The sequence below is a fragment of the Melitaea cinxia genome, chromosome 8, assembly GCF_905220565.1.
Source record: "Melitaea cinxia chromosome 8, ilMelCinx1.1, whole genome shotgun sequence".
In the NCBI taxonomy this organism is placed as follows: Eukaryota; Metazoa; Arthropoda; class Insecta; order Lepidoptera; family Nymphalidae; genus Melitaea; species Melitaea cinxia.
Genome location: NC_059401.1, coordinates 7,102,255 through 7,116,512, shown reverse-complemented (window position 1 = coordinate 7,116,512; position 14,258 = coordinate 7,102,255). Strand labels below are relative to the sequence as shown.

The window sequence follows — 14,258 nt, the reverse complement described above, 5'->3', positions numbered from 1 at the left end:
CCCACCAGAAACAACATCCGTCTGGTCGGAGGATCCTCCCTTTTCGATGGCGGGCGAGGAACTTCACGTCATGTTCCTCGCCATAGAGCAACACGGAAGGGAGTAGCGCTAGCGTTTTTTACCGATACAAAACTGTCTGGCATTTATTGCGGGGGGAAATTACACACATCCACACTTTATCTAATTCCCACACAAAAATAATCTGTCACTACGAAACTCACACATACTAAATTAAAATCACACTTACATTTTTCACACACACATAGATACATTCTGAGTGATTACAGTATAATGACACGCCGCAACTACACTGAAAAGTTGCTAACAGCTGTGGTTGTAACAACTGTCGATATGCATTATCAATAAATTCAACTACTCGGTTAGGGAAATAAGGTTTTTAAAGTGATACAAAGGTAAGATATTATTATAAAAATAGACTAATTAATTTATTATATACTACAAATCAAACATCTTCATGTAAAATAAACGACTATAAAGAGTAAAGATTTGATTGTTTGTTTGTTAGCATTGAATAGGCTCCGAAACTACTGGATCGATTCAAAAAATTATTTCACCATTGAGAAGCTACACTATCCCTGAGCGACATAGGTCATACTATATTTTCAAAAATATTAGGGATCCTTACTAAAACTCCAATAATGTAACACGAGGGATAAAAAAAATAACCTAAAAAATTCCTTACATTGCGTGCGCTGCAAAAACTAGTGATAATAGAAATATATAATGTAGTAAACCTTTGTAGAACACATCATTATCTATAATAATTGTATTTGCTCGCAAACGAAAAAAAAAACGACTTCAATTACATCGACAAGTAATATATATACGTAATATATACGCGTTATCAAAGGTTACTCAAAAAGTTGTTATCAGATCTCGATGAAATTTGAACGCGGCCACATGATAAACATCAGTTTTCTATTAAATTGAAAATCATCAAAATCGGTCCACGCAGTCAAAAGTTCTGAAGTAACATACATAAAAAAATACAGTCGAATTGAGAACTTCCTCCCTTTTTGGAAGTCGGTTAAAAAGTGTCGCGACAGCATATGTCTAACTATTATAATTATGTCACAATACGTTTGGTGCAACGTTGTTGTGCCAAACAATGCCAGTCTACAATAAACGATTTACAGTTAACCCACATTTTGAGGAGTTGATATAGTTGACACGGTGATGTCAACGAATCAGGAATAGGGAGCGTAGCACTAATGGTATTATAAGATGATAGCCTGTCATCTGCTAGATTGAATGATTTGTTGATGACTCTGAAAGGATGGATTTAACATTGTTAATTTTCAAAGTTCATAAATCTAAGCTTCATTTCACTACTATGACTAAGGTGAACTATATCTTGATTACCTTGTACATGAGACAAAAAAAAAAAAACTTACGGGACAAAAACAGTGTAGCGTTAGTGTTGGTTTGGTGCCCTCGACTAATTTCCTTCTATTGTTAACCAACACTTTACACAAATTAGTGGTATTGATATGATCTGAACAAATTACACTATTTTTTGTGGGCGTCCAGGTTAGTCTGTTATTACAATTTTTTTTCCATGTATCCTTTAAATTTGGATTTTTAGAAAACCTGCCAAATTTTTATATAAAACATTATGGTCGAAGTTCACATTAAGTAATTCTAGTAAAATGTGTTAATACTCATAATACGTGTATTATATTTAATTTAATGCAATTTTATTATATAACTATGTTTATTAAAAAAAGCTAGCAATATAATATTTTAAATAAATCAAAATCTCAAAAATGGCTGTCTCCTCTTTTGCCTTTGCCGTTTTTATAGATAACTATCTACAAACAAACCGGTAACAACACTATCGCTCGGCGACAGTGACTTCTCGGAAATAGACTCCGATCAGTCGCTCGACCGATCCGCATATTGTATGAGGGTGAGCGGCCTGTGTTGGTAAACAAATCGAGTCATCATGACCGATAATATTTGTAATTTTTAATTTTAAAAAAGGTTTAAAAGAAGTATACAAGTAATAACGTGATTAAAAAATACTTAGGTATGAAAGGTAACGTCATGTTTTAGTAAATTTGACATGGCAGATCTCTTTTTGCAGCAAAAAACAGAACAATTTGACATTTTTTGAAGGACGTTCATTCAATCGCGCAACTAGATTTAGTCTGGTGATTAGTGCGGCTGCAACTAGTTTTATTGTACGCATATGGCCATATGGCCTTATACCTTGACAGAGGGGAACGCCTGTAAATGGCTACTCCCCTCCGTGTTGCTCTTTGTTCCTCACGCACCCTCAAAGATTCGATGTATCGCATTGTAAACATCGATGTTTTCGATGCATCGATGTATATCGAATATCCTTACTATAACTTCTCTGTGTACTCTTGTACAGCTGTAAATGACTGATAAAAGTTAAACTTCATTTGATAAATTATGTCGATTTTTGTTGACAAAGGCAATAGCAATGGTATTGTTACATCAGTTGATGACTTGGTATTTTAAATAATTTTCAGCTAATGCTGAAATGAACTCAAATTTTATGTGTTGATAAATATTCTTAGTAAAACATTCGGCTAAGTGGAGATAATTCATAGTAAAACTTTTTTTGTTCATTAAAAAATAAAAATATGATTTTTTCCAAAGCAGCTCTATCGGTTATTTGTCTTCTAATGCTTTTGTCTGTTTTTATGGCTAATTTATTAAATATAATTGCAATAGATCATAATTTCTACGTAAAAAATAATGAAGTAGGTGAAAATTATACGAAGTATTTAGTCGAAAAATACGGACAAATATCTGATTCCACAAATAATATTGTGTGGTTTTTGCAGGTGAGGATCGTCTTTTTTAAATCATTCTAAACATTTGACTTTTATTGAGTAATTTCTCACATATGCTAACAAAAAAGTACTATCGAACATTTAATAAAAGGAAACAAAGTATATTTAATATTGTAGAAACTTAATATATATTTTTAAAACTTCAATAGAATTAATTTTTATTCTATTTGTTTATTCATTAAACAGCCACTAAGTCGTACAATAAGAAACAATATTACAGAAGTGAACATCGGTATTAGATAATTGTCTACATTTTATTTCTAAAATGAAAATGACTTATTATTTTTAATAAAATTATTTGTAGATATCCGATATACACATCAGTATATTCCGTGACCCGGGAAGGATATCTCAATTCCAACAGTTTTGCGACACAACTGTAAAAAGTATAAAACCATATGTCGTGTTAGCTACAGGAGATTTGACTGATGCAAAAACTAAGGATAACTTAGGTAGCTCTCAAGTAAAAAAGGAATGGATTTATTATTATAATATTATAAAAGAATCGGGAATTACTGAATATACAACCTGGCTGGATATAAGAGGAAATCATGGTATGTTAAGTGCAGACTATGAAGTATATTAAAATGTAGACATTTGTATATAAGTTTGTTTTAGAAATACATACTTCCCCTACCTCATCTCCACTTTACAACTAGGTTGGCAAAGAAGTGTACGGCTCCTGATGGTAAAAGATTATCTTAGTTTATAGACATTTGCAACACCAGAAGCATCAAAAACATATTGTCTCTCTTACCCATGCCCCTTCCCTGGAGCTCTGGCTGTATTACTAACAACAGAAACACAACACTGCTTATATGCTTCAGCCTGTAATATCCCACTACTAGGCATAGGCCTCTTTCCTCACGTAGGAGAAGGATCAGAGCTTAATCCACCACGCTGCTCCAATGCGGATTGGTGGATATATTCCCTACTATGAGTAACGATCGCTATCAGGTGTACATGATAACAACTGGGACCGATGGCTTAACGTGCTCTCCGAGGCACGGTGGGGAGACCCACAAGGACTGCACAAACACCCAGACCACGGCAAACACCTGTGTGGCCAATACAAATGTTGAACAAAACAAAAAACAACACTGCTTGAAGAAGTATTATTCAACTGTGATCTTCTGTAATGTTGAGGTACTTACCCAGTCGGGCTGCTCCAAATTTTGATCAGGATATTTCCTGCTAAGCCTTACCTCAATAAAAATCCTTACCTTGATTCTCTGTTAATTTTTTTTTCTTTTTTTGAGTTGTCTGGAAGAAATGGCTAAATAGGCATAGGTTTGCCCATTGTTCAGAATAAAATCTGTAGTTACTTTTATCTTTCTTTGTGATGAATTTGTAGTGTACAATAAAAACAAAATAAAATTGTTCTACTTCATTTAATTTTAAAAGCATGGATGATCAGTTCCAATTGGCTTTTAGATTATATTACATTTTGTATTTTTTTTTGCTATAAATTTTATTGTGGTATGTTTTGTTGTGGTATATCATCTCAAAATATACATTATATAAATTTCCTTGCTTTCACTTTCTTCAGTTCCTCTTCATACTATTGCTTTTATATTTCATCTGTAATTTACTATTTATTATCATTATAGTAACACCTTAGCTTTGAGTGACACAAAATTTTAATACCAAGTGTCTGACTTTACAAATCGAATTTCAAAAAATTTAAATAGTTAAAAAATTATTGAGATTCTAATGAAAGCAGCAAATAGTGGAGTGCGATAGGCTTAAGTGAAGGTATATAAAATAATAAGTATATATTTTATTTGCAGATAACTTCAACGTCAGAAATATTAATGCTCAGGAGAATTATTTCAGAAACTACTCTATACAAGGGAGTAGCCATTCTAAGTCATATATTCATATTGTAGAGCATAATGGAGTTAGTATGGCATTTTTAGGAGTTGACGCGTGTCCTGATCCAGGATTAAGAAGGCCCTTTAATTTTATCGGTATCTTAGATATTCAAGAACAACAACATTTACAGAAACTAAAAAACGAAGCAGAAAGCAAAGTTGATCATATTATTTGGTTTGGTCACTACCCTACGTCATGCATATTATCCTTAGAAATGGATTCTCAAAGACTTAATGTTAGAGAACTTATTGGTAGTGCAAAAGGCTCACAGGTCTATGTTTGCGGCCACTTGCATTCCATGGGAGGTTTAGTTAAACAAATGTACACAAAACACAAGAAAGGGTATTTAGAACTTGAATTAGGCGATTGGAAAGACAATAGAATGTTTCGATTGGCAGCAATTGACCATGGAATATTTTCATTTATAGACCAAAAGCATAATACTTGGCCTATTATTTTAGTGACAAATCCAAAGCATGCTCAATTTATTCTACCGGGCCGTGAACCACTTCAGCTAATACAGGATTCTACCCACATTAGAATATTAGCATTTAGCGATGTGAAAATTGAAAGTGTTAAAATATCATTTGATAAAATTAGTTGGATGAAATGTAAAGAAAAAGATGGGCCTTTGTATGTTTGTCACTGGTTGCCACATTTATTTAAAACTGGATTGCATAATATTTATGTAGTGGCAACAGATGAAGTAGGCAAAGAAACAACTTTAGAACATCCATTTTCTTTGGATGGTACTGTAATATCGTTCGGAATAAAATCAAGAATCATGCTGATGTTGGATGCTGCTGTAGTGGTAAGTTTGACAAAACTGGAAAGTAATGGAACTAAACTTTTGAACTATTTCAAGCTTAAATAATATTTTTAGTTTCAGACTATATTTGGAACACTACTCCTAGTTAATGTCCTACCTTTAGTTGTGTTAAGACTTCAAAAGCGTCCGCCAAAATATTTAAGAAGATATGGCTGGCGAATTTGGAAAAGCATTTGGTTATTAAGTAAAATCGACAGAATATTTTACCCTATAGTATTATATGCAATTTATGTGCCATTCGGACCTTGGGTAATTGGGGAACTTATCGATGGATATATAGGCACTATTTTTGCATGGGGAATATTAATAAAAGGAACATACTTACCTGAACCGTTTACTTACTCATATGGGAGTGTGCAGTTAATGTTTGTGCAGATACCACTTATCCTAGTATTAGCTAACTGTCTTGACAATAGACTGTTCGGGCAACATTTAAGAGGATATAAACGCCTTATTAAAAATTTGCCCTTCATATTTTTGATATCAATACAGTTATTATTAGCCTACTTTTTCTGGCTGGAATATGGCACAATATCTTTCTTATTTGGTCCATTAAGAACTTGGAGCATTGTTTTAAGCATCTTGTTATGGTATAAAACCTTAACATTATCTCCTGAATACTGCAGGTATAGAGAAAAGTTTTTTTTTGAATTTATTTATCAAGTGAGTAAGCTATGTGCGAATATAATTAAAAAATCTTTTTTTTTTACAGGTATTTGATCAAGTTAAATGACTTACCATCATAAGCTTGCCTGCTTTTAAGATATTTGACATTCATAGAGAAGTGAATAAACTTTTATGTTGCACATATAATTGTTAAAATAATAATTATATCGATAATTTATAACTTACAAAGTTACTAAAGATTCTAGTCCCAAATTAGTACTTTGTAGTATGATCAAATTATAAAAAGAAATGATAATACTTAGAACCTATGTACATTGTGCTTAAGTTTAACACTTGAACAAAACTAAATAATTGATATAAAATATAATTTTGAACAATGTATGAATGTTTAATATGTCAGCAGAGGAGAAGAATTTATCATAATGTAGTTTAACTTTGTACAAAATAGCCAGTTTTAAAGTATTTAAAAGATGTATTACAGATATGTAAACATGATGTATTTATTGCACCAAAGATATTAAATATGTACGTAATTGATTTAATCATTCCAGACTATTGGCTTTTGCTGTATTAAAAATGCTAAATAAAATGAAGTATTAATCAATTTTGTGATAATATTATATGACTATTTTTTTAGGTAGGTATTCCACTCAGCGAAAAAGTGAACGTTCTGAAAGAGTGTTGATTAGGTATATATACGTCAATTTCTCAATAGATTGTAAACCTTAGGAGCTTATCTCAAAGCTTTCTAGGCTAGCAGAGCCTATTTAATGGATTGGGTAATAAAATACACAATTTATTTTTAGGGATTGGTTCACTCTTTCGCTGAGCACCTCACATATTAAATTTGATTAGTTTTATAATAGTTACTCTGGGCAATGTTGTTAGCTATTTTGACAATAATCATAAATAATTAATTGTTGCTTAATCACCATTTATCATTTTAAAAGTTAATTTTCGAACCGCATTATTATTATTAATTAGAATTTCTAATTTCATGGTTTTCACTAGTGTCAAGATAGCACGGTTGAATTTTATTTCAGGATATCTACACTAAAAATTAGCATAAAAATGAGCCTATGACTTTTTCGAATTAGTACCTAATTGTATGTGTAATTTGTATATGTGTCTAATAATTAAATGATCAAATTCGCGATTTTTAAAAAGTTTTTTTTATCTATAATAAGGGGTTAAGTGAAAGCACGGTACAATTTGACGACGTTAAATGGATACTGTTGCTGTGACATGTCAAGTTGCTCTGGTGTAGTGGCGCCTATGGTCCTAGTGCCGTGTATGGGCTTAAACACCGGCGATTCCAGTTTGCATTCTCTCGCGAATTGGATATTTTTATTTGTGCAAATATTTATTTCTAATCTGCAATCGTTACTTATAGTAGGGAATATATCCGCCAACTCGCAGTGCAGCAGCGTGGTGGATTAAGCTGCGAACCTTCTCCCACTTGAAGAAATTACAGGTCCATTATTGTTCAATTATTTTCCAGGGACATTTGCATCATTAGATGAGTTGTGGGTGCGTTGCTAGCCTTTTACACTAAGTAGTACACTTACCGCTTGAAAACCTCTAAATTATAGCGCTCTACCAGTCACGTTAGCGAGCGTTTTAAAACCCAATATGAATGAAACAATATATTTTATTCTTTGGGGTGAAATTTATAAACATAATTTTTTTGATTCCTAAACATGGCCTCGCTATAACTTGCGAATGACTTTACCGATCTCATCACCAGAAGCGCCTGTAATATAATAAAAGCAATGTAAGTTGAACCTGTATGGACTTTCCCTTGAGCGGTATATAGCACTGGCTGTTGTGCTGGCAGTCGCGGGTTCGATTCCCGCTCACGACAGACATTTGTATCGACCATATAGATGTTAGTCGTGGTCCGGGCGTTGTGTTTGTGTATTGTGTGTGTTTCCGGACACAGGAGAAAATCCTACTGGGGGATCCGTTGAGTGTGAAGCGTTTATTAATTCTTATTATTATTCTTATTAACCGGGTACAATATAAAAATTTTAAATTCAAAATAAAAATAACGAAGACATTATAGAGTTAAACAGATATATGATTTCTTCGATTTTTGGGATCTCTGGGCTGGGCAACTACTGGGCTATTAGGTATAAACAGGTTTCGCGATGCTAGTTATCTTCTACATTTTATACGTATCATAAATATCTAGTCAGATTAAAATTTTCTTATTATCTTGATGTTGCAATTTTTAATTAAAAAAATAAATAAATAAAAATTATAAAAAATAGTCAGTCCAGGATTTTTTACGCAACCCGTTTTTAATATATTATCTAATATACTAAATTTTCTATAAAATATGTTTTATTCTATTACCAACTCGTTGAAGATCGACTTAGGTTCGGATCTTAGATCATTTTTAGTTTGTTAGAGTAATTTTTTTTAAACACATTAAATTTTGTTATTTCTAATTTTGGTAACCAAATAATTTAAGAACGGCTTTATTGATCTCATTAATCTTTTTTTTAAGTATTGTAATACTCTGAAGAAGGTAGTAGATATATTATGAAATTTAAAAAAAAGATGCTAAATTGACGAAGTGAGATCGTCTCTTGCCATTTTAATGTATTTTTCAGAATAGTTTTATGACTATATATTTTAAATAATAAGAAACATTAAAAATATTTAACCTCCGGAATAATAAGAGCAGCTTTGAACCCAAATCAGGGCTTGTTTTTATGTAGCCTTTAAGTTGAAACTAGATGACACCTCTTTGTCGTCAAGTTCTAGATCAACCCCTTTACTACACCGTAAGTATATCTATTTTCCATAGTCATCATACACTTAAACCCTAAATCTACAATTTTTGTACATTTTAGAAGTTTATCAGCACTATCAGCTGAATTAAACTGAATTAATACTTTATATAGGCCTTTATACTTAATATTAACAATATTTGAATATCTTCATCCCTCGCAAACTGCTTGGGTAACATTTTTAAAGATGTCATATTCAAATTGTGCATTTTCATTTTGAGTACACATTGAATCACTTACTATGCGATATTTTAATTTCCTCCTCGTGACAGTAAGGCTGTTTTCACACGATACCGCGACGGCAGCGGTATCGCCACCGCTGCGGCGCCGCTGCATTAACAACCCTAGAATTTGTATTGGAGCCTTACACACGACGCCGCGGCGGCGGCGGGGAGTCCCTGTGCCGCGGCGGCAGCGGCGAGCGGTGCCGAAGTTCTCAAATATTGTATAGCTTTAGTTGGTCGTTTACACACGGAGAGACAAGACGTCACCGCAGTGCCCGTCAAAGAATATACGCTACAGAATGGACATACCTGAATTAATTAAGAATATAGATATGGATCTATTAATTTCACTGGTTCGTGAAAGATCAGTCGTGTGGGACAAAACTTTAGAAGAGTTTAAATATAAGAATATAGAAAGAAATACATTCCCTCATATTTGTATCGTTCTTCTGCAAACTGTTGTGGAGGCGTTCTATAATTGGTCAAATGTATCAATGCTCATACGAAAATAAGTACGGAATTTCTTAGGATTTTTTCTCAAGCTCTCATAATCACAATAAAACTTTCCGTTACTTTTCCTTGCAGATAAAAAGGGATCGATCCAAATAGTTCGTGTTATTCTCTTTTTACAACGACAACGTGCAAGCACAAAACAAAGCGTCGCAACAACCTTGCTGTTGTCCATTCTGTCGAACTGATCGAGCGAGACTATTCTACAGTCCTGCCCCGTAAGCCGTGTTTGCGTCGCTGGCGCTGCGGTGAAACACCGCTGCTCCTGCGGCACCGCGGCGGCGAAAAACGTTGCCGCCGCGTTGTCATGTGAAAGGGCCCTAATAAACTCGTTGTCGTTGTTAATATTTTCATCGTTGCTTTCATGTGATCTCATTTCCACCCGTTGTTCACCGTTCAAAATATTTTTTGTACCTTCCTCTGACAAATTTATTATCTCACTATTTTGTACGTTTCGAACCCGCACTGACTTTAAAGGCATCTCTAATGATATTAAAAATGCAAAGCTATCTGCTATCTTGTCCTTGTCTGATGCTAATCTTGCTGCTGAGTTTCTGGTTGGTTCTCTTTCCTCTATTGTTATGTCCAATACTAAACAAGTTCGACTTTCTCGGAAGAACAATATCATAAAGCCGTGGATAACACCCGGGCTATTGCGATGTATCCGTCATCGTGATAGATTGCATAAAAAACATAGATTATCATCTAACAACGAAATTTTAAAAAAGATATATTTTCGGTACAGGAACTTTTGTAACAATTTGCTTAAGAGATTAAAACGTGCTTACGAGAAACTCGGATTTGATAGAGTAAAAAATAATGTATCTGCCACATGGGATGTTATCAAAAAGGTGGCCGATATAAGTTCAAATAATTCTTCAGCTACTGAATTGCTTGGCTTATGTTCTACGCCTGAGGATTGTGTAAATCACGTTAATAAATATTTTTCTCAGATTGGCTGTCGGTTGGCTTAGAGTATTAGCTCGAGTCAAAATTTCAATGCTAGGGAATTTAACAGGGATAATGAAAGACCATCGAACTCTTTTGCTTTGATGCCGGTAGATCAGGAGGAAGTGTTAAATATTATTGCTGGTCTTAAAAATAACTGTTCTGTTGGCTGGGATGGTATTCATACTAATGTTATAAAAACTAATGCTTCGTCCTCGCTCCTCTCGTTGCTCATATTTGTAATTTGTCTTTCTCCTCGGGTGTCTTTCCCAATGTTTTAAAAAGGCTTTGGTCATACCAATTCATAAGGGCGGTGACAGAGACTCTGTAAGTAATTATAGACCTATTTCTATTCTTCCAGTTATTTCTAAAATTCTCGAAAAAGTTTTGAACAATAGGTTAATTTGTTATTTGGAAAGTAAGGAACTGTTAGCTGCAAACCAGTATGGCTTTAGAAGGGGAAGATCAACTGAAGACGCCGTTCTTGAAGTAACTGAGGCTATTGTGAGAGCTTTGGATGGGCATATGAAGTGTATTGGTATTTTTTTGGATCTGTCCAAGGCGTTTGATACCGTATCCACTCCCATTCTATCTAAGCTGGAGGGGCTGGGTGTCAGAGGCCAGGTATTGGACATTTTTAGAGATTATTTATCGAACCGCCATCAGCAAGTTAAAATTGACAACTATATCAGTGAAGAGGAAAAACTTACATACGGTGTCCCACAAGGTAGCATCTTCGGTCCTACGTTGTTTCTCATATACATGAACAGTCTTTGCAATCTACCGCTTGATGAGGGTAAGATTTTTGCTTATGCTGATGATACGGTTATACTGATGTCTGGTCCTACTTGGGATGGTGTTTTGAGAAGCGCTGAAAATGCTATGAGCATGGTGTCCAATAATCTTTTGAGCTTAAATGTTAGTAAAACAAAATTTCTTACTATTACTCCATCTAATCGTACGCTACCATCCCAGGATCAATGTGTTCTTAAAATCCATAGATGTAACCTGTATCCACGAGATAGTTCCTGCACATGCCCAGCTCTGGAATATTCAATGTACACTAAATAACTGGGTTTGACAATAGATAGTACGCTGACTTAGAATCTTCATATTGCTAACGTTGCTTCCAAAATAAGAAAACTTATTTATGTATTTAGGAGATTGACAATATCTGCTAGCAGTAAAACACTTTTTACTGTATATAATGCCCTGGTTAAATCGTTTCTCGGTTACTGCATTACTGTATGGGGTAGTAGTTCCAAGACATCTATGCTACAGGTGGAGAGAGCAAATAGGGCTGTACTGAAGGTTCTGACTGGTAAGCCGTTTAGATATCCTACTGATGAAAAGCACAGAACTAAGTTGGCGCAAAAGCATTTTTATATAAATAGTTCGAGAATTTATAACTCGATTAATAGGTCATTAAAAATATATTCACTTACAAAAGGACAATGTAAAAATAAGGAACGGAAACGGAATCGTTGCTTAAGGCGGATACAAATTAAGTTTATATCAGTGTTACAGATGGAGACACACACATACACACACACACACACACACACACACTCGCACGCACACACACGCACACACACGCACACACACAAACACATACATACAATCACATGTATATTTTATTTTATTTAGTTAACTATTGTTTGCTCTGTATTACACTTCACGTCCAATTGTGTAATCAAATATAGATTCCTAGAGGGGAGAACCCTGTCATTCTGAGATACAGTTATCTTACTAGTTCAGATAACAGGTGCACTTTAATTGTGAACACATTTATTGATATAACCTTAATTGTAAAAGTGTGAATTGTACCTTTATTTGTTACGAATAAAATACCTTTTTTTTATTTCCATGTCCCAATTTTCTGACACCATAACCATAATTATAAAACGGCTTTTTATCAATTTTCTCATCAAACGAAACTAAGAACACTTTTAAAGTTAAGTTTTTACCTATTTATAATTGATCTTTACTCCTTAATTTGTGCACACCTTAACCGCTGCTACTGTATCGTGTCCTGTACCCAAAGGTTATCTGGAAGAGATCGCTATTTGGCGATAAGATCGCCTTTGTACATCTTCTATTGTGTCTTTCTTTATATGTGTTTGTATTTCGGTGTACATTAAGAATAAATAAAATAAATAAATAAATAAACACTCTCGATTAATTAACATATTCGAGTCATTAATATTCTTTTTCAGTTCTCTTTCATTTGATAAAACATTAGGATAAATTCACAGGCATTCTGTTTTCCATATCCACTTTTAGCCCCATTAACTTCAAACGGCTCATCCGATTTTTTTAAATATTTTTCATTTATTTTTATTATTAATTTTGTAAAGTGCATATGATACTATTTAAATTTACTGACATTCGGATTTCCATCCTCATTTTCTCCCCACCACATATATTGGGTAAATACCCAATTTTGAATTAAAATAATCAAAATAAAAAAATTGAATTGAAAAATAAAATACGTTTTTAATATTGCGATGAGATTTTAAGTGGTAGTAAGAAACAGGAAAAACTACCTTAGAAACGAGATAAAACAACGCTTGAGTGTAAACTTGTAACGATTGATTTTTAAGCGAAAACGTACATTTTCCTATACATAACATACCTTAGTTGATTGATTTCAAGAGTATCTATTTGATTAAGAAATTTTTTAAATTTTACTAATCACCTTTTTAATCTGTTATACTACATTTTCCATTTGAATTTATGGTTACGAAGTTTTGTATTCCATAACAATAATTTTGTTTAAAAGAATTATTCAATATATTGTATCTTAAACATAAATTTTATTACCATGTAAATGTTTACTCTTAATTATATTAAGCTCGTTATTAAGCTAGTTTACAATTTTTTATCTGATAATTGTGTTTGCAACCAAACGAAACAAAACTGACTTCAATTACATCGACAAGTAATACAACGTAAGTAGACGAAAAAAAATTAACAAACGCACTGGTCGTCACTACGATTTTTGAGGGTTCCCCTCGATTTCTTTGGGATTCCATCGCAGATCCTGGTTTCCTTATCATGGTACCACTCTTGATATATCTCCTTTCCAACAAAAAAGAATTATCAAAATCGGTTCATAAAAAAGTTATCCCCGAACATACACAAAAAAATATTTATATACGGTCGAATTGAGTAACCTCCTCCTTTTTTGAAATCGGTTAAAAACACAAATTTATTCACAGTAAACATCAATAATGTTTATAAAAATATTTCTTAGGCGCGGGGATTGAGTTCGCGACCTCTACGCATCAGTCAACTATCGTGACTGCTACTTTGACCCAGTGGCGTAGCGAGCTTAACTCGTGCCCGGGGCACAATACCTTTTTAGCGTATATGTACCGTGTATACATCCATTTAATATCACAAACAGACACTTCAATTTTATTTATTTGCATAGATAAAAAGGATTAAAAGTGATTATACTTTTAGATTTGAATTTTTAATTTTAATTTTACTTATACACTATAACTTTTATAAAATTTATTTACAATAAAAATGCATGTAATTTTTATTACTCGTTTTGTTCAGATCCATAGAAAAAACTTTTTAAGCAATATCACCT

The 14,258-nt window shown here is 33.4% G+C and overlaps 1 protein-coding gene across 1 annotated transcript; it reads left to right on the top strand.

The window, feature by feature from the left end:
• Window positions 1-2,430: 2,430 nt before the first annotated feature.
• Window positions 2,431-7,343, top strand: LOC123655500 (transmembrane protein 62-like). The gene is made up of 5 exons (XM_045591277.1): window positions 2,431-2,837; window positions 3,151-3,400; window positions 4,637-5,532; window positions 5,605-6,176; window positions 6,263-7,343. Exons 1-5 carry the CDS (start codon window positions 2,634-2,636, stop codon window positions 6,294-6,296), a joined length of 1,956 nt encoding a protein of 651 aa, XP_045447233.1. The 5' UTR covers window positions 2,431-2,633; the 3' UTR covers window positions 6,297-7,343.
• Window positions 7,344-14,258: the final 6,915 nt, after the last annotated feature.